The sequence below is a fragment of the Callorhinchus milii genome, unplaced genomic scaffold (assembly GCF_018977255.1).
Source record: "Callorhinchus milii isolate IMCB2004 unplaced genomic scaffold, IMCB_Cmil_1.0 Scaffold2, whole genome shotgun sequence".
In the NCBI taxonomy this organism is placed as follows: domain Eukaryota; kingdom Metazoa; phylum Chordata; class Chondrichthyes; order Chimaeriformes; family Callorhinchidae; genus Callorhinchus; species Callorhinchus milii.
In genome coordinates, this window is record NW_024704743.1 from 120,375,105 (window position 1) to 120,396,015 (window position 20,911).

Genomic DNA, 20,911 nt, shown 5'->3' on the forward strand with positions numbered 1-20,911 from the left:
GGCCGCCGATGGTAGGGTGGTTGGGGCGGGGGATGTGGAGCAGACCGGAGCCAGAGGAACGGAGGGTATGGGCAGGTATGTGGGGGGATAGTAGGTCGGATTTATATGACGTCACGTCTATACCTCATGGGGGCTACTGAATGCAGACACATTTGTTTTGTTGCTGTGTGCTTCTATTTTGCAGCAAGAAATTCATTCAAACCGAACAGTACAGAATAATGTTAATTTTTATATGTGTAAATGTTTTTTTTCTCCCTCAAAACAAAATGAAATCCCTGTGCATTCTGGAGAAATCTCAGTGAACTGCATCTAAAGAAGGAACAAACTACACAAAGGAAGGGTATTCTTGAAAGCCGTTGTATATTTCAAATCCACCAGTATTTACATCTCCCGTAAATCAGAATACAAATGTTAATTACCAAGGAGGTTCATTGCTAATGCAGTGACAGTAAAATGTTGCATATTTTTCCCCTTTTACATAATAAAATCCGCATGCTCATATCAGGATGCATTAGTCGTATTCCATAATTATCAGATATAACGTCACCCATTTCATGCTGAGCTATGTTGCCCACCGGGAAGCTTACAGGGAGTTCTTGGTACCTACCATCCACCTAGTCAGGACTCAAACACACCCTCATCGGCAGGACTTGGAAGGGCAGACCAGTCACGCGGGGCAGGGAATCCTCCCACTCAGCTCCTGTTAACCCTGCAAGCCAAAGCCCTAATGGGTAGAGTGGTCCTAGCTGGACAAGTAGTGAAAACATAACGTCCCATTATTTTCATTGTCGTTGGTCCCTCAATTTATAAAATCCGAGTTTATGGATTATTTGTTTCTATCATGACAATGCTTTAGGTATTCAAGGGAAAATCTTGGTGAAAACCATTGTGGAACCTCCTTAAACTGGACAGTTGGTCAGTATTGCAAGCTCCCTGGCAGTGCCTACAGTTTTAGTCCCAATAATAAAAGTTCACGTCCTCTAAAATGACATTACCATATTGTGCAATGTTATTCCCTTCCCCGTTTTATTCCAATTTTTTTTAAAAAATTATCATTTTATTAAATTTTCTGTCTGTTTGGGTGCACTCATATTTGGGCTGTAAGAACTGTGACACATTAGTTTCAATGATAATAATAATAATACGGTATCTAATAATAGTGAATTGACTGTATATTTTGTGGACGAAATGAATGTCCCACAAACAGTCGTGGATTGAGTGACCAAATTATTATTTTTTAAAGGATTATTACCCCCAGAAAATGATCTGTCAATCGACCAATAATCTGATTCCTACTTACTGCCAGGTAAACAGAGACGTGTGGAGTAAGGAAACTTGCTTAAGGTTTCACCCTGCCGGGAAATTGAAACCAGGTCCTCTCGCTTGCGAGGCGAGTGTTCTAACCAATATGCTACAGGACTCCAAACAATAGATTTTTGTTACACTTCCCAAGTAAATTTCAGCATTTCCTATGCTCCCCTATTTCTCTTTATATGGTGTGGTTTGATATGCATTATCTCACTGAAAAATAACCATTACAGTTTGCGGGTTTGTTTTTCTTCGGAAAGTAATTCTCCTGTTCACAAGGCTACAGTTCCGAGTTTGCGACTACATAGAAAAAGGCACTTTCCGAGTGTTAAGGTTTTTCTAAGGCGTAAGAAAACAGTGAATACGTAGTAGAAAAGAAACTTCTAGAAGTTACTCTCGTTCGCACACAGTGACAGCACCGGATACAGTGGCACAGGAAAACTGAAGCTGTCTGCCTGAATAGCTCCGAGATGCTATATAAATGCAAGTTGTTGTTGCAGGAATGTCTTGGCCATTGGAAGGTGTGTTGGAAACACCAAGAGGAGTTCTCATGAGAAGAGTGGATTCTCCGTCTTGCAGTCTCTGCTTCCTTAGAGTTTCTGCGCATTCAACAAATTTGTGTGGGGGGGGCGAGATTCGGGGGCAGTGAAATGTGCAGCATAAAAGCAACTAAACCGATCCAAGTGAGGGGATATACATCTCGGATTCAGGGAGATTGGGAGAGGGAGGGGGAAGAACAGGAGAACTCTTCCAAGATCGGATCGGTCCACGTTCGGTTCAATCTTCTTTGCTTTCTGCAGTCCGAGAGGGGAAAGTAAAAAGAAATCGGTTGATTGTTCAGTTTTAATCTACTGTGAGTGACAACAGTTCGAATTCACATTATAATAATAAATAATAATAATCCTTGCATTTGAAAAAGCGCCTGATCACATTGTCGAGACGTCTCACTGAATATATTGTAAAGTGGATTGACTGTATTTTGTGGGCAAAACGAGAGCCAATTCCACACAGGGTCCCACAAACGTCGTGCATTGAGTGACCATTTTTTTTTGAGGCATTATAAACCACGGATAGCAATACGCCAATCGACTAACAACCAGGTTCTTACTTAAACAGAGGTGCGTGGAGTAAGAAAACTTGCCTACGGTATTGACCCGCCCGGGAATCAAACCCAGGGCCTCTTGCTTGCGAGGCGAGCGTGCTAATCACTACACTACAGGACTCTACAATTAGAAGTTAGTCGCAAAATTGCAACTCAACGCGTACCTCTTTGTACTTTCTGTCATCTTTCCGCTCCCTATCCCTCCCAACAACCCAGCTCCAAACTCTGGGGCCCAGTCAGCGGTGTTGAGCATTTTGGGACATCCACCCAATGTGAAAGGTGCTATGTTAATGTAAATTTGCATTGTACATGTAGTGCCGTAGTCTGGCGATATTTCGGAGGTGATGGAAGGCGGTGCCAGTTGTGGCGCGGATATGAGGGAGAAAGGACAGCTCAGGGTCGAACAGAACACCGAGGTTCCTGATGGCTTTGAGAGGTGGAGAGTGCAGCCTTGGATGCTGATGCTGTTAGCGCCTGAGGTGCGGAGGCGCTGACGCGAGCCAATCAGGAGTATCATAGTATCAATTTAAGCATGCACTAATAGATCCATACATTTCTCTAGTCTAGTTCAATGGTACCTAGCAATAAACTACCTAGGAAAGTATTATTGCTGGAAATATCCAGGGGTAAAAATTCCTTCAAAAAAATAATAATAATAAATTGGACACTCAATCCACGGCTGTTTGTGGGACACTGCTGTGCGCAATTGGCCGCCGCATTTCGCCCACAAAATGTACAGTCGATTCCCTTTACAGTATATTCTGTGAAGCGCTTTGAGATGTCTCGTAGATGTGATAAGGTGCTAGATCATAAGAATATGTACGGGGCCCATTGATGTGTTTGAGAACAGAAAACGTACACTGGTATTTACTGAGTTATGACGACACTGCCAGATGGCGCTCCAACACACACAAGTTATCAATGGCAAGCTGTGCAGGTTTAGATAGTTAGACTCCAACACACTCTTGCCAACCTATGCCTAATACTTTACGTGGAATTAGGTAAGCAGGATGTGTCTCTCCAGGGAGAGAGAGCGCATCCCATTCCAACAATCTATCTCTTGGGATTTCCATGTGCAGGTGGGAGGCACAGGATTCTCCGTTTGGTTTGGATACTTTTAAGCATCATGATGGGTTTCCGCATGTGTCAGACACCCGGCTGACCAAAATAAAACACAGACAGGATCACAAGAAGCCCCTAACTGATATTTACCGGACCAAAGGGTCTGTCAAGTCATAATAATCATAATCCTTGCATTTGACGGAGTGCCTTTCACATCACTGAGTCGTCTCAAAGTGCTTCACAGAATATACAGTGAAGTGGATTGACTGTATTTTGCCGTCGAAACGCATAGGCAGCCACCTGTGCACATCAGTGTCCCACAAATAGCCATGGAGTGAGTGATTCCAAGCCCTGCCGTGGGGCTTGAACCCACAACCTCCTGACTCAGAGGCAAGAGTTCTACAGCACATTCGCCTGACTACTGTCCAGTGACCACCACCCCCACACCCGTTCAAATGAATGGTTGTAATAATAGTAATCCCTGCTAATTTGATACAGCTCCTTATCAGGTCTCAAAGGGCTTCACAATTTATACTGTAAAGTGAATTGACTGTATATTTTGTGGGCGAAACACGGCAGCCAATTGCGCACGGGGGTGCCCCAGGATACACTGTAAAGTGGAGTGACTGTGCGAAGAAATGCAAAGGATTATTAAAATGCAAGGATTAGTACTTCCAGGGTGACATTGCTCAGTCAGGTTCTGGCAAACAGAAAATACTTCTTCAAATTCACAATAGGCGATACAATCAAGAGCATTGGGGAGTTCTCTTCCAGGTGCTGGTACAAATATACATGGCTTGACTAATGCAGCACATCAATGTACAACAATGGGTACAGCGCAGGGAGTGAAGGGGACGGTGGTGGGGGAGAGAAAAACAATGAGGAACATGAGCTGTGCAGTAAAGATGCTTCATTCCATTCTGCTTGTCAGACCGTTGCCAGGGACGATGCTTAATCCTGGAGAAGTCAACAGTGCAAAGCCCACAGCTATGATAACGTACCTATCTCTGTCACCGCAAAGGCCACGGGGTCTTCTGTTTCCTCGTCTTTTGTTTCTGGCTGCTCAGCCACTGCTTCAACAGTTGTCTCACTTTCCACCTTTTCTCCTGTCTCACCTGGATACGGAAACCATGACATCGGACTCAAGTTAAAAATTTACACGACCTCTCGAAGCAGTTTCTGTTCTGAGCGCCCCTGAGGTCCTGCCCCCACCCCGGAACTCCGGAAATATAAATGACGCTCACAAAAATCCCTTCAATGGAAAAGCATTTTATCAACAACAACAACAACAAGATTCCATTTATAGAGCGCCTTTCACATCGGGAGGATGTCCCAAGGCGCTGAATAGTTGGGTCAGGACCCGAGCAGGGGGGAAATGGTGAGGGGAGGGAAGGGAGGGAGCGAGGAGGGGGTAGAGAGTCAAGAGGGGAGCTGAAGGCACCGTCAAAGACAAAGGTCTTGAGACCAGCCTTGAAGGAAGGAAGGAAAGGGAGGAAGCGGTGAAGGCACTGGGGAATAGAGTTCCAGAGCCTAGGGGCTGAGAGGCTGAAGGCCCGGCCACCGATGGTAGGGCGGTTGGGGTGGGGGATGTGGAGCAGACTGGAGCCAGAGGAACGGAGGATACGGGCAGGTAGGTAGGGGGATAGTAGATTAGAGAGGTAGGAGGGAGTGAGGCCGTGAATGGCCTTGTAGGTGAGGGTGAGGATCTTGAATTCGATCCTCTGGGGGATGGGGAGCCAGTGGAGGCGAGCGAGGGTGGGAGTGATGTGGTCGCGGTGTCTGGTGCGGGACAGTACACGAGCTGCAGAGTTCTGAATGACCTGCAGTGTGGAGGGAGGGCCGGGAAGGCCGGCGAGGAGAGAGTTCCCATAGTCCAGCCTTGAGGTGATAAAGGCGTGGACCAGAGTTTCAGCAGCGTGAGGGGTGAGGTAGTGTCGTAGTCTGGCGATGTTCCGGAGGTGATGGAAGGCGGTGCCAGTTGTGGCGCGGATATGAGGGAGAAAGGACAGCTCAGGGTCGAACAGAACACCGAGGTTCCTGACTGGCTTTGGGAGGTGGAGAGTGCTGATGCTATCAGCATCCAAGGCTGCACTCTCCACCTCTCAAACAAGGCAATCATCCTTGCATTTGACATAGCGCCTTATCACGTCGTTGAGACGTCTCAAAATGCTTCACAGAACAATGATGCTTCCATTTGATATAATGCCTTATCACATCTTCAAGACATGTCAAAGCGCTTCACAGAATATATGGTAAAGTGGGAAAGACGGTGTATTTCGTGGGCGAAATGTGGCAGGTATCGGGATCAATTAGTTTGGAGTGCAGAATTGACTGGGCTGTTACCTTATACACTGTACAACCCATAACATTTGATCAAGATTGAAATCCTTCAAAGGTCCTTAGTTTTCTGACCAGACAAGACAGTCCATCATGGACCTGAATTCTGAACGCAACGTATCTGGTACCTGCACTGGTTCTCCCGAGGCTGGTGTTAATACTCTGCTGGTTACAATCGATGGCCTGCTACAGACAGCTCACACCAAATCAAGTTTAATCCTTCATGCAAAGTATAGCCATTTAAGCAAGTGTATACTGTTACCTGTTCTATACAGTTACAGTTCACATCAGTTGATGTCGGACACTGACACCGGTGCCCTCTTAACCCAACAGTACCAAAGGGGGTGGAGGTGATGAAACCATGAGAGTAAATCGAGTAGATGTTTTTTCTTTCATCCACCACATGTGGAAACCCATTACCGTGCTTAAGATTATCCAAACCAAGCTGAGATTTCCACTCCTCCCACCTACACATGGAAATCCCAGAGATAGATGGTCGGAATGGAATGCGCTCTCTCTCCCAGGAGGGACACATCCTGTTTACCTAATTCTGGAAGAGACCACAAAGTGTGCGTTGGGGTAACAGCTAAAACCGTATAGTTTGCCATCAAAAACAAATAGGATCACCCTATCTATTAGGGCTTTGGCTTGTAGGTGTGTGTGTATAGCTTCTAAGGAATATTTTTTCTGGTCATATAACTTATGTGGAGTCCTGTAGCTCAGTGGTTAGAGCACTCGCTTTGCAAGCGAGAGACCTGAGTTCAATTCCAGGCAGAGGGCGAAACCTTGGGCAAGTTTCCTTACTCCACACACCTAATAATAATCCCTCCAAAAAAACAAAAACAATAATTAAATTGGTCATTTTCAATCTACAACTGTTTGTGGGACATTGCTGTGCGCAATTGGCTGCCGCGTTCGCCCACAAATATAGTCAATTCACTTTACAGTGTATTCTGTGAAGCGCTTTGGGACGTCCTCCTGACGTGAAAAGCGCTATATCAAATGCAAGGATTATTATTATTATTATTATTTTGTTGGTGTATTTACACCACAAGGTTAACCTGGGGCTTTTTTTTATACCGAAATAGTTCTACATCCTCGGGAAAGAATGAGTTAGTGCAGAAGCCAATGCAAAGAGCCATTTTACGGCTGACCAAAAAAAAAGGCGACTACATTGCAATAGCACAGTTTCTGCTCACAGCAATAAAGACTACTCCAATGCCCGCCTCACCAGTCTACCCAGAACCTATATCCACAAAATCTAGTTAATTAAAAACTCTGTCACCTGCATACTAACCTGACTAAATCCCTTGCCCCCATCACACCTGTTTTAGCCAGACTCCACTGGCTCCCTATCACCAAATGGATTGATTTCAAGATCCTCACGCCTAGTCTTCAAATCACTTCATGCCCTGGCACCTCCCTACCTCTCCGACCCGCGTACTCCCCAGCCCACTACCCGCTGCCTCCGCTCAACTGGCTACGGCCTCCTGCTTGTCCCTCGTGCCCTCCGTTCCACCATCAGTGGCCGCGCTTTCAACCAGTACGCCCCGAAACTCTGGTCTCAAAGTTCTTCCTCTTTGACTGTGCCTACGGTAAACCTCGCCCCCCCGCCCCCCCCCCCCCCCCAGCTTGGCATTATGCTCCATCATTGCCAAGCACTCTGGGACACTAACCTGCATGAGGGGCACGATATCAAAGCAAGTTGTAGTAGTGGGTTACCTTCAGTGAATTGCTCTGACTCGGAGGTTTGTATCTCTATGATGTCCTCTGTGCCTGGAGAGGCATCCTCCTCCAGTGATGCCACAGGAGTCACTGGTTCCACAGGTATCACCCCAGCAGGAAGAGATGTGACGGAGTCCTTGGTAACCCCCTGGCTGTCTTCTGATGGGCTTGGCTCATTGGTGACCACCTCGCCAGGAATCAAGACAGACTGTTTGGGGTTCAGTAGTAATACGGACTGGTCTGGCATTGATTCATTTTCGCCCACAGGTCCATTTATATCAGGGGCTGCTGATTTTTTCCATTTTTCCCATCGTTCGACATTTCCATTGAGGAAGAGAAGAGACAAAAATCACTTTTTTTCATCATTGTCAGTAAAGTTCTGAGTTACATTTTTCCCACACGTATCGAAATGTAATGATAATCCTCACATTATATTACATTTTAAATCCTCATATTATTATTAGATTTATTACATTTGGTCTAGCGATGTTTTCCTCGGTACAGGAGTTAAGACTTCTCAAATCAAGACTGAACAGGACAAAATGCAAAGTAAAACTTTCCCTACTTTTATTACCTACTCCACCACCCTTTTGTCAATTATCCTCACAAACTGGAGTCCCATAGGGTAGTGGTTAGAGCACTCCCCTCCTGAGCTGGGAGGACCTGGGTTTGATTCCAAGGCAGGGCGAACGTTGGGCAACTTTCCTTACTCCACATGCCTCTGTTTACCTAGCAGTAAGTAGGAACCCAGTTGTTAGTTGATTGACAATCGCTTTTCCAGGGCTAATAATCCCTAAAAAAAAATTCAATAATAATTTGGTCACTCGATCCATGACTGTTTGTGGGACAGTGCTGTGCACACTTTTCCTACAAAATACAGTCAATTCACTTTGTAGGATATTCTGTGAAGCACTTCGAGATGTCTCAATGATGTGATATATCAAACGCAATGATTATTATTAATATTATTATTATCATTAAGAGCCTGTAGTTATTAGGAATAGAAATTTTCACAAATGAATTCTTAGCTGCATTCAAACTGATGTTCTAGAGAGGCAATAGCCTCGGCTGCACCCATCAGCCTATAAACTACTTCACTTTTTGAACAAAACCTTAATAATTGCATTTGATATAGCACTTTTTAAGTTGGGACATCACAAAGTGCTGTACTGTGCATTCTGTAGATGACATTTCAGCCAATTTGTGCACAGCAATGTCCTATAAATAGTTATGAAGTGAGTGACCAATTTTATTTGAGGGATTAAGAAAAAAAGGGAGGATGGGGGTAGGAGGGTGGCTGAATGCACGGTCGAAGGGGAGGGTCTTGAGATGGGCTTTGAAGGAGGTAAGGGAGGGAGCAAGGCAAAGGGAATGTGATGAACTCTATCCTCTGAGGAATAAGGAGAAACTGTTTCCTCTGGTGGGTGGGTCGGTAACCAGAGGACACAGATTTAAGATAATTGTCATAAGAACCAGAGGGGAGATGAGGAGAATTTTTTTTCACACAGAGAGTTGTTACGATCTGGAATGCACTGCCTGAAAGGGTGATGGAAGCAGATTCAATAACAAATTTCAAAAAGGTATTGGATATATACTTCAAAAGAAAAAAATTGCAAGACTATGGAGAAAAATATCTCCTTCAAAGAGCCAGCACAGGCACGATGGGCCAAATGGCCTCGTTCTTTGCTGTAAGATTCTTTGATTCTATAAGAATTGCTGGCTTGGCGACTTGTAGTTTAATTTCACTGTAACTTGCGAGTGTCTCAGATATGCACAGGAGCTGGACGACAAGCTTAATAATATTCAGCTTTTTTTTCCTTTTTCTGCCTGGTTGCTGTTGTCAATAGCATGTCTGCATAAAGATAACAAAATAAACCACCCGTGGCTGCCTGTGATGGTTTATCAGCTCTTTCCGCTGGTTCACACAACACCCTTCTGACTCCACTGGTATTAACTTATTATACGTCCCCTCTCTTTGGGCTCCCAGGCTTTCTGAAGTGATTTAGTTCCGACCTAAATCAGAAATACAATAGGTTTTTAATACTACGGCAGATGACTTGATGACTTCAGCCCAACTCCAGCCACATTGCTGACAGATGTACTGTACACACAGACCGCTCCAATCTCACTGCTACGTGGCACTGCACCAAGTCATTTCCTTTTTCGTGGAGTCTCCTAGAGTATTGCTTAGAGCACTCGCCTCGCAAGCGAAAGGACCCGGGTAGGGCGAAACCTTAGGCAAGTTTCCTTACTCCACACGCCTCTGTTTACATAGAAGTAAGTAGGAACCCGGTTTTTAGTCGACTGGCGGATAGCTTTCCGGGGGTAATATTCATTTCAAAAGAAAACTTGGTGGGACACTGCTGTGTGCAGTTTGTTGCTGAGTTTTGCCCACAAAATAAATACAGTCAATTCCCTTTAGAATAAATTCTGTGAAGCTCTTTGAGATGTCTCAACAGCGTGATGAAGTGCTATATCAAATGCAAGGATTATTATTATTATTATTTTAACTTGTTTCCACCATGCCAAGGTTAAGTGACCTGTAGCTCAGTGGTTAGAGCATTTTCTTTGCAAGCGAGAGACCTGAGTTCAATTCCCGGCAGAGGGCGAAACCTTGGGCAAGTTTCCTTACTCCACACAGAGCCTAATAATAATCCCTCCAAAACCAAAAACAATAATAAATTGGTCATTTTCAATCTACGACTGTTTGTGGGACATTGCTGTGCGCAATTGGCTGCCGCTTTCGCCCACAAATATACAGTCAATTCACTTTACAGTGTGTTCTGTGAAGCGCTTTGGGACGTTCTCCCGACGTGAAAAGCGCTATATCAAATGCAAGGATTATTATTATTATTATTAAGTGGCTCTTTCTTGAGCTGTTAGCAAACCTTAAAATAAACCTGATCAGCTACTTTAGGATGCACCGAGACAGTAGAACAAGAGGTCACAGGTTTAGAGTTGCAAAGGGCAATTTCAGGACAGACAACAACAACTTGTATTCATACGCGGAGTCCTGTAGCTCAGTGGTTAGAGTGCTCGCGTCGCAAGCGAGAGACCTAGGTTCGATTCCCGGGAGGGCGAAATGTTGAGCAAGTTTCCCTATTCCACACGTCTCTGTTTACTTAGCAGTAAGTAGGAACCTGGTTGTTAGTCAATTGGCGGATCATTTTTCCGGGGGTAATAATTCCATAGATAATAGTAATAATTTGGACACTCCATCCATGACTGTTTGTGGGACGCTGCTGTGCGCAATTGGCTGCCGCGTTTCGCCCACAAAATATACAGTCACTTTACACTAAATTCTGTGAAGCGCTTTGAGACATCTCGAAGACGTGATAAGGCACTAAATCAAATGCAAGGATTATTATTATTTATTATACAGCATCCCTCACGTAGGGCAGCGTCCCAGAGCGCTTGACAGTGGCGGAGCACAACACCGAGCCGGGGGGGAAGGGCGAGGTGACTGTAGGCACGGTTGAAGAGGAAGGTCTTCAGGCACGACCTGAAAATGGAAAAGGAGGTGGCAAGGTGGAGGGATAGAGGGAGAGTGTTCCAGAGTCTCGGGGCACAGTGGCTGAAAGCGCGGCCACCAATGGTGGCACAAAGGGTACAAGGGGCAAGCAGGAGGCTGGAGCCAGACACCAGGAAGCCTTTAATACATCTGCTGAAAGTGATGCAGTATCAGTATTAATCTGCCAATTTATATTTAAGATACATTGTAAAAAATAATTATAACCCTAATCAGTTCTAGACCATCAGATCATTATGTACTGTTTGGCGGGACACTGTTGTGAGTCTTCAGTCACCCTCCTACCCCCACCCACCCGTCCTTCTACCCCTCTAGATCCCAACCCCCAGCTCGGGTGCAAATCCTTGACTGTACAGCACCTTGGGAAGTCCTCTTGACGTGAAAGGCGCAATACAAATGTAATTTGTTGTTATTATTGGTCTCACGGATACAGGGAGTTGCTCACGGAGAAGGATTCCTTCTTTGGTTTCAGGGCAGGTATAAATTCCTAACCACCGTGGCTTCATAAACTGGATAAAATCTGAATAATTCATCCAGTAACACAAGCGTTTAGGAATCCTCCTCGGTGAAATCGGATCCTCTTAACTGTGGCTGCAACAAGGCAATTCACGTCCCAAATTGGCCAGTGAATAATTCTCTGAACCCAGGTGTGTGTGTTCAAAGTGAAAATATTTACAAGATAAGATTCGAACATTCCCGCAAGTAGCAGGTTCTATTCTTAAAAAAAAACTTTGGTCACTCAATCCACGACTGTTTGTGGGACACTGCTGTGCACAATTGGCTGCCACATTTGCCCACAAATATACAGTCAATTCACTTTACAGAGTGTTCTGTGAAGCGCTTTGGGACGTCCTCCCGACGTGAAAAGCACTATATCAAATGCAAGGATTATTATTATTATCTCAACAATGTGATAAGGCGCCTTATCAAATGCAAGGATTATTAACATAAGAACATAAGAAATGCTAGATGAAAAAAGACCAAGGTCCATCTAGTTCGCCTTCCACCTTCCTGGCGGTCGCACATATGTCCCAAACTACCTATGTACCCCTTCAATTGCAGACCACGTCCTCTGGTTCTACTATTCTGGACAAGTTGAAACAGCCTGTCATGATCTATATTATCCTGTAGCTCAGTGGTTAGAGCACTCGCCTCGCAAGCGAGATACCTGGGTTCGATTCCCGGCAGGATCAAACCTTGTGCAAGTTTCCTTACTCCACACGCCTGATAATAATCCCTCAAAAACAAAAACAATAATAAATTGGTCACTTCAATCCATGACTGTTTGTGGGACACTGCTGGTGCAATTGACTGTCACGTTTCACCCACAAATATACAGTCAATTCACTTCACAGAATGTACTGTGAAGCGCTTTGAGATGTCTAGCCGACGTGAAAAGCACTATATCAAATGCAAGGAATATTATTTATTATTATTATTGTCCAGCCCCTTTAGAATCTTAAAGATAGCAATCAAGTCGCCTCTCAGTCTTCTCTTTTCCAGCGTGCACATGTCCAATTTATTTAGTCGCTCCTCATAGACCAGTCCTTCCATTCCCTCAATCATTTTGATTGCCCTCCTCTGTATTCACTTTACAGCATATTCTGTGAAGCGCTTTGAGATGTCTAGAGGCTGTGAAAAGCGCTATATCAAATGCAAGGATTATTATTATTATTATTATTATTATTATCTTCTTCTCGATTTCTCCCATATCCTTTTTGTACTGCGGTGACCAGAGCTGTACACAGTACTCTTAAGTACGGTCTCACCATTGATTTATACAGTGGCAGGATTACCCCACTATTTCGGCTTCCTATTGATCTTCTGATACATCCCAACATCTGGTTTGTTTTATTCACTGACACAGAGCAATGTTGCGAGAGCTTCAATTTATTACCAATCAGAACCCCCAGGTTCTTTTCATTTTCCATACACATTTTATTCTTTCCATTCAAATAATAGCACTTTCCTGGATTTTTTTGTCCCCATGTGAAGTACTTTACATTTCTCCACATTAAATTTCATCTGCCAGTTATCTGCCCAATTCCCAAGTATGTTCAAATCCTCCTGTAACCTATTTTGTTCAGCTTTGCAATCTACCACCTTCATCATTACTAAAATTATTATTTAAAAAAAAGAGGACTGTGGGGAGATTTTTCCCTATCGTACCAACCCCCCACCCCCCTCCAAAAAAAAACATTGCACAAATCTTAAACTTTAAAAGAATGGTTTTAAGACTATGTTCGGGAGGAATATTGAGCCTGGGGCAATCCCATGACTGCAGAAAGACAGATTTTTGTTGCAGGGGAAGGCAAGACATATTAGCAGGGGAGAGATTTCACTCACAAAATATACAGTCAATTCACTTTACAGTATATTCTGTGAAGCACTTTGAGACGTCTCGAAGATGTGATAATGCGCGATATCAAATGCAAGAATTATTATTATTATTGAGAGATTAGGACGAACTGCCTACAGTCATATTTGGCAAGTTTGTGTGTTAGCCTGGCGAAGTGGTAGGTAGCACTCTCGCCTCTGAGTCAGGAGTTTGTGGCTTCAAGCCCCCACCTTGGGACTTGGTACTCCCAGTCTATGCTGACACTCCAATGCCGTGCTGGGGGGTGCATTGCATCATCGGAGGTGCCACCCTTCAGATGCAACGTTAAACCTGTTCAGGTGGATTTTATTCCCATGGCATTATTTGATTAGAGAAGGGAGTTTCTCTCTCCCGGTTTCTCTTATTGGCTAACAAATAAAATTGGTCGCTTACTCCATGGCAATTTGTGGGACATTGCTGTGCGCAATTGGCTGTCGTGTTTTGCCCACAAAATACACCGTCAATCCACTTTACAGTATATCCTGTGAAGCGTTATGAGACATCTCGATGACGTGATAAGCCGCTGTATCAAATGCAAGGATGATTATTATTATTTGGTCTAAGCAATTTCTTGTATTCTCTGCAATTGTAATCTTTCCTGAGTAAAAATTCAAACGTAACTCACGGACCCAAATGGACCAGTATTGATAGTCCAACTGACGGAAACCAAACATTACGAACTGCATACAACTGCTCACAACTAAGTAAGAAGTGCAAGCATAGTATCTATCCAAAGTGTATCTACTGTATTTAAATAGAACAATTTTTAACCTTCTGTTTGCACTGTTCTCTCGATCTCCTGAGACATCAATGCAAATGACCTGAAGAGAGAGAGAGATCTGAAGAAACATCTCAGGGTCTCTCCTACCTGCTCTGATGTCTGTAGTCATTCACCCAAGTATCGTCCAGATCACCACCATTTGGTTTTACTCTGCACCTTGGGGCTTAAAGGCACCCACTATAACATTCAAGAGTTCCTTTATCATGCTGTGGAATACTTAATATTCACATAAGAACATAAGAATTGCCAGACGAAAGGATAACAAAGTCCATCCAGTTCACCTTCCACCATCCTGCCAGTTTCCTGCACATTTTAAAATAAATCATTAGGTATAAATAGACCATACGCTGCGCTGTCCTCTTTAGTCAGTGACTCGTGGTGGAATACAGTGCCATGTATTCTTCCTCAAGTGGTCATTGCAACCGGACAGTAGCCACAAGCCATTCTAATGTGGGGAATATTATTATGACCCTGTTGCTGTCTTTATGAGATAGATACACAGTGCAAGCCGCATGCTTTGCAGTATTAGTCACTGCAGGAATGTGTGTATCATTGGTTCCCTTCCCCACCTCCCAAGATCAGAGGCACAATTGAGGTGCGTGCTTCGTTGGTTTTCCCCCCCTCCTCCCCCCCAACCGAGCTCACTCAGCTAACAAGGCACAGACCAGGGATCAAATCTGGCACTTTCTGGTTTATTTAGCTCAGACCCACCCCTTCAGAGTACATTCAATCCCGGAGGCAAAGGGAGGATGGAGGCAGCTGTTTTCCTGTCACTGAGTACAATGATTGCAGGAGCAAACATCACATGTTAAACGTAGTGCAATAAACAACTCCCTTGAGGAGGGAGGGAGGAGAAGAAATGAGGGAGATGCTTAAAGCCCTAGCAGGTAGGGTGGTCCTAGCTGGACTAGCAGTGGGCAAGCTTGCCAGAAGTGCTATCAATGGCGAACTATAAGGTTTTAGCTGGTTAGAATCCAGCAGTTAGCTCAACGTACACTCTGAGGTCCCCAAGCCTCGGCTCTCTCCAACCTGCGCCTAATACTTTCCGGAATTAGGTAAGCAGGATGTGTCCCTCCAGAGAGAGAGAGCAAATTCCATTCCAACAATCTATCTCTGGGATTTCCATGTGTAGGTGGGAGGCAGGGAATTCTCAGCTCGGTTTGGATACTCTTAAGCACGGTGAATGATTTCTGTATGTGTCAGACACCCGGCTGACCAACAGAAAAAAAGGTGCTTTAAAAGGACAGGAGTAAGGCAGAGATTAGGCACTCAGGGGGACAGGGAAATTGAACCTCCTTAGCATTGCTCTGTGGTTCTTTGGTGTTGGGTATCAGCAGTGTCCATAACAGGTCCCGCATTTGAATAACTCATCTTTAGGAGCACTGTAACACAGGATCCATTCTGCCCATTGAGTCTGTTGCATTGTTTTATTAGATCACAGCAGATGTGGGACATCCTCCTGACGTGAAAGGGACTATACAAATGTAATTTTGTATTGTATATTTTAATCACTGTTAAGGTGGACGTTAAAGATCCCATGGTGCTATTCGAAAAGAGAAGGGAGTTTCTCTCCCAGTGTCCTGACCAGATAAAATTGGTCACTCACTTCATGACTGTTTGGGGGACATTTCTATATGCTTGTTGCTTGCCACGATTGCCTCAAATACACACAGCAAAATCCTGTGATGCTTTGAGACGTCTCGACAACGTGATAAGGCTCTGTACCAAATGTGAAGATTATCATATTATTGGTTAGTCAATCACGCCATCCTCTTCTACCACCTCTTCTCCCTCATCTACCTTAGTGGGACCGCACTCACATGGTTCGAGTCCTACTTGACTAACCGCCAACAATTTATCTCAGGAAACGGGTTCTCCTCCCACCCCTCGCCTGGTCATCCTGTCATTGTGGAGTCCTGTAGCTCAGTGGTTAGAGCACTCACTTTGCAAGCGAGAGACCTGAGTTCAATTCCAGGCAGAGGGCGAAACCTTGGGCAAGTTTCCTTACTCCACACACCTAATAATAATCCCTCCAAAAACCCAAAACAATAATAAATTGGTCATTTTCAATCTACGACTGTTAGTGGGACATTGCTGTGCGCAATTGGCTGCCGCGTTCGCCTACAAATATACAGTCAATTCACTTTACAGTGTGTTCTGTGAAGCGCTTTGGGACGTCCTCCCGACGTGAAAGCGCTATATCAAATGCAAGGATTATTATTATTATTATTATCCTCAGCCCCCTTCTTTTCATTATTTACATGCCCCCCTCGGCAATTTCATCCGCGGACAAAGGGTCAACTTCCAAATGTATGCAGATGACACCCAAATCTACTTCTCCTACTCAAGCTGCATCTCCCAGTCCGCTAATGTCCTGTCAGCTTGTCTGACGGACATCAAGGCCTGGATGAGGGCAAGTTTCCTGCAGCTGAATGTCGGTAAAACAGAAGCCATATTATTTGGCTCCCGTCAATGTCTTCTTTCCTATTTGGCTCCCAATCACCAAACAGATCAACTTCAAGATCCTCTCTCTCGTTTTCAAATCCCTTCAAGCCCTCGCACCTCCCTACTTTTCCGACTTGCTCACCCCCCACTCCACCACTCACTACCTCCGCTCGTCCGGCTCGGTCTTTCTGTTTGTCCCTTGCCTCCTCCGTTCCACTATCAGCAGCCATGCTTTGAGTGACTACGCTCCGAAGCTGTTGGACACTCTCCGCCAATCCCTTTGCCCCTCCCTCCCCACTTTGAAATCCCGCCTAAAGACCTTCCTTTTTGATCGTGCATATGGTCACCTCCGCCCTCCCTCTCCCCCTGGCTCGGGGTCAGACTCCACCACTGTTAAGCAATCCGGGATGCTACCCAGAGTGAAGGGAGCTATGTAAATGCAAGTTGTTGTTGGATCGCTTTCTGGAGGTAATAATCACTCCCCAAAAATGATCACTTTCCACTTTCCTGGCAGTCGCATGTACATATGTCCCAAACTGCCTATGTACTGTATCCCATAATGTTATTTCCTAAAATAAAACTATCTAATCTGTGTTTGAAGGAATCAACACTTTCTGGTTCAACAATTTCCCCAGGGAGCCTGTTCCGCAGATTCACTATTTGCTCACTGGAATCCACTTTACAATATATTCCGTGAAACACTTTGAGATGTCTCATCAACGAAGAGATAAAGTGCTGTATCCAAAATGCAAGGATTATTATTTTTATTATTATTATTATTATTTGACGATCTCACATTTAAACATTCCAAGTGATTCTGTATGAATGACCCTCTGGGTCAGGGCAACCACACAACCCACTGTGTGAAATCTCACAGCCCACGGTTTTCTGATCTCACAGTTATTAAAATTAGCTCAGGTTTAATTTTAAGACTGTTGTCCAGAGGTGATGGTGGGAAGGAAAAGGGTCAGTCAACAACTGCAGTGCGGAGGCTGTTTTATTTGTTTTAAAACACTGTTTTATCCAAACTAATATAATTCCTCATTTAAACACTCTGAAGCGTTTCTAGGAAATTATATTAAAGAGTTGGTTACAATTTTTGTTACAATAAAAATGCAGGTATGAAAAGTTTTGCAAATATAATCTGATCAAAAAAGTAACAAGTTAATTCAGGGGAATGTATTGGGTAAATTGAATTATCCTTCATTATTCTCATCTTTATTTTCACCTATCCAACATAAACACATACACACCACAAACGGTGGAATTACATGCTATGTTTTTCATTGATTGTACTGAAATTAAATTATTGAAACTTAGATTCCTTTTAAAAATAATATGTGACTCCAAATAATAATAATAATCCTTGCATTTGGGATAGCGCCTTATCACGTCGTCAAGACGTCTCAAAGCATTTCACAAGTTATACTGTAAAGTAGATTGACAGTGTATTTTGTTAGCGAAACTTATATATGAAAAATACTTTTTATATAACAAATTTAAAGTCGTGTAGCGTAGTGGTTACGGGTTCGATTCCCAGGCAGGACAAACCCTCAGGCAAGTTTCCTTATTCCACACGCCTCTGTTTACCTAACAATTGGCTGCCAGGTTTCGCCCACAAAATACAAATACACAGTCATTCCATGTGATAATATATTGTGTGAAGCCTTTGAGACGTGTCAACGACATGATAAGGTGCTATATCAAATGCAAAAATTATTATATATATATATATAAAAGACTTTCCTCCATACAAAGTACCTCTACTTTGCAAACTCCATCAAAGGCACTTTGTACAGTGTATTTCATAATTTCTGATAAGCTTAAACCCTGACTTAAACTCTCCCGCCCACCCGGATTAATTCCAGGATCAGGGTTGACACCAAAATGATGTCTTTTAAACTGCATTAGTGTTGCAACTTCAGCTACAATTCAATGTAAAAGTTGCATTCAATTGATATTGAACACACAGCACAAATTGGGATCAGTCATTGACTATCTCTCACTGCACTCTCTCTCCTTCTCTGCACTCTCCTCTGTTTCTCTCTCCACACTTAACACACACTCTCCCTCTCTCTCTTCCTACCCTTTGAAATCTCTCTGATTTCCCTCTCTGCATTTTCCTACTCTCTCTCTCTCTCTCTCTCTGTGATCTGTCCACCTCTCCCTGTCTCTCTCCCTATCTTTCTTTCATCTGCACACACATCTCCTCATAGCAACTGAACAAGCCAAGTACTTCAATAGAATATTAAGCACACGTCAGGAACTCCAGCAGAGAAATAATAATGAAGCAGCATATGTATATGTGTATATATATATATATATATACCCCTCGGTTTACTTAAACCATGTTTTTTCAACCACAAGGGATATTTTTTCCCTTTATTTTTTATTAAACTTTTATTTAGGCAATCGACAACCAGAGAGAAAATAAATGAAATAACAAATGCATTGCCCAAAAGTCAGCTTATGTTTAGGAAGTTTTTAAAGTTACTTTGGAACACTTACCGCAGTTGTGAGCGCCATTACTTTCCTCTGATTTGGGACTTGGTTTGTTAGCGTCCTGGACTTGGGTCTGAGAGCTGGTGGAACAACCCATTACACAGACCACAGCCTCTGTTCTCTGGCACAAGTTATGAACTCCAGCTGCTTTTTCTTAAACACCACCCCCCCCACCAAAAAAAAATCACAGGAGGGAAGAGAGAGAGAAAGAAAAAAAGAAAGAAATGAGAAGTTTGGAACGAAAAAGACCTACTTTTGGTCAATTACCAAAAATAAACCTTCCAGAAACACACACTCACCCTCCTCTGATCTCAGCTTAGATGACTATGATAAAACAGTCTGTTAGGTTTCTTTCTCTCTCACACACACTCTCTCTCTCTCTCTCTCAAATAAAACCTAAACAACTAAACTTTATCCTCTATTAACCTTGTTTCCACTTCAACACACATGTTTGATAAACTGTATGTGTATTCTGTTGCGACCGGTTGCCATATGAGCAGAATGTAATCTGCCTGTCTCAAACTGGATTGATTTACATTGTTGTGAGTGATAAAGTAGGCAGAACCATTGCCTTGTGTGTCAACCACTCTCACGCAGACAGACCGATAATTGCAGGGCTGCCTTTTGATCATCTTCAGGAAGAGATAGAGAGCGAAAGAGGAGCTGAATCCAGCAGGACTTCCAGCATCACTGGTGTAACAACAATAAGTTATTATTAATAATAATAATCCTTGCAATTCATATAGCGCCTTATTACGTCACTGAGAAGTCTCAAAGAGCTTCGCAAGATATACACTTCAATGGTATTTACTGTAGAGTGCATTTTATGCATAGCAATGTCCCACAAACAGCCATGAAGTGAGTATCCAAACTTTTTTCAGGGGGGAGGAGGAATTCTTGGCCAGAATGCCAGGAGAAATTCACTTTTCTGTTCATGGAAACTTTTAACACTGGATCTCTGTTTAATGTGACATCCAAAGGACGACACCTCCAACCACTGTGTTGGAGTGTCAGCCTAAACTAGTGAGTTCAACATCTCGGTGTGGAGCTTGAACCCACAGACAGATAATTATTTGGGGAGGACAAGTTTGCAGGGCTATGGGGAGAGAGCGGGGGAGTGGGATTGAATTGAATAGCTCTTTTCAAAGAGCCGGTACAGACACGATGAGCCAAATGGCCTCCTTCTGTGCTGTATAATTCTATGATTCTATGCCAACCTTCTGACAACAGAAGTAAACCCCACTACCACCTGAAAGACGACACGTCTAACAATGCAACACAACACAACCCCAGTATTGCATTGGGCTTTCAGCCTAGAATATAAGCTCAAATCCTGACATGAGGCATTAAACCCATGACCTTCTGCCACAGAGGCAGAAGCGCACTAAGGAACTGAGCCACGCTGGCATTACACAATGTCTACATCGAAAAGTGTTGGGTAAACATTATCTGTTTGTTTGAAAGAATTTGTGGAAATTGCAGTGAAATAGGTGATTGGGGTTAGAATGCGCTGAGCTGGGTGATCTGAACTGGGGAAGCAGCAGTGACGGAGGTAATAGGGGGTGATGGTAGGGTTGGTGCAGGGAGGGGTGGATCTGCTCCCCCGGTGGCCTTTAAGTGTATGTAGGGCACCTCATACCTCCCGCCTCAGCTCTCTTCCCATTCCTCTCTGCCATGCCTTGTGCCTAGTACAACCTTGTGAGCGGAGAGTGACAGGAAGATGGTGCCATTAATGTCCCATCG

The 20,911-nt window shown here is 43.9% G+C and overlaps 1 protein-coding gene across 1 annotated transcript; it reads right to left on the minus strand.

Annotated features, from left to right (window-relative positions):
• Positions 1-1,381: 1,381 nt before the first annotated feature.
• LOC121848109 (glutamate-rich protein 5-like) lies at positions 1,382-19,480 on the minus strand. Its single transcript, XM_042332028.1, has 5 exons — positions 19,468-19,480; positions 19,175-19,321; positions 7,532-7,822; positions 4,474-4,587; positions 1,382-2,102 (listed from the first exon to the last, which is right to left on the minus strand). Exons 2-5 carry the CDS (start codon positions 19,263-19,265, stop codon positions 2,086-2,088), a joined length of 513 nt encoding a protein of 170 aa, XP_042187962.1. The 5' UTR covers positions 19,266-19,321; positions 19,468-19,480; the 3' UTR covers positions 1,382-2,085.
• Between the last annotated feature and the right edge of the window lie 1,431 nt (positions 19,481-20,911).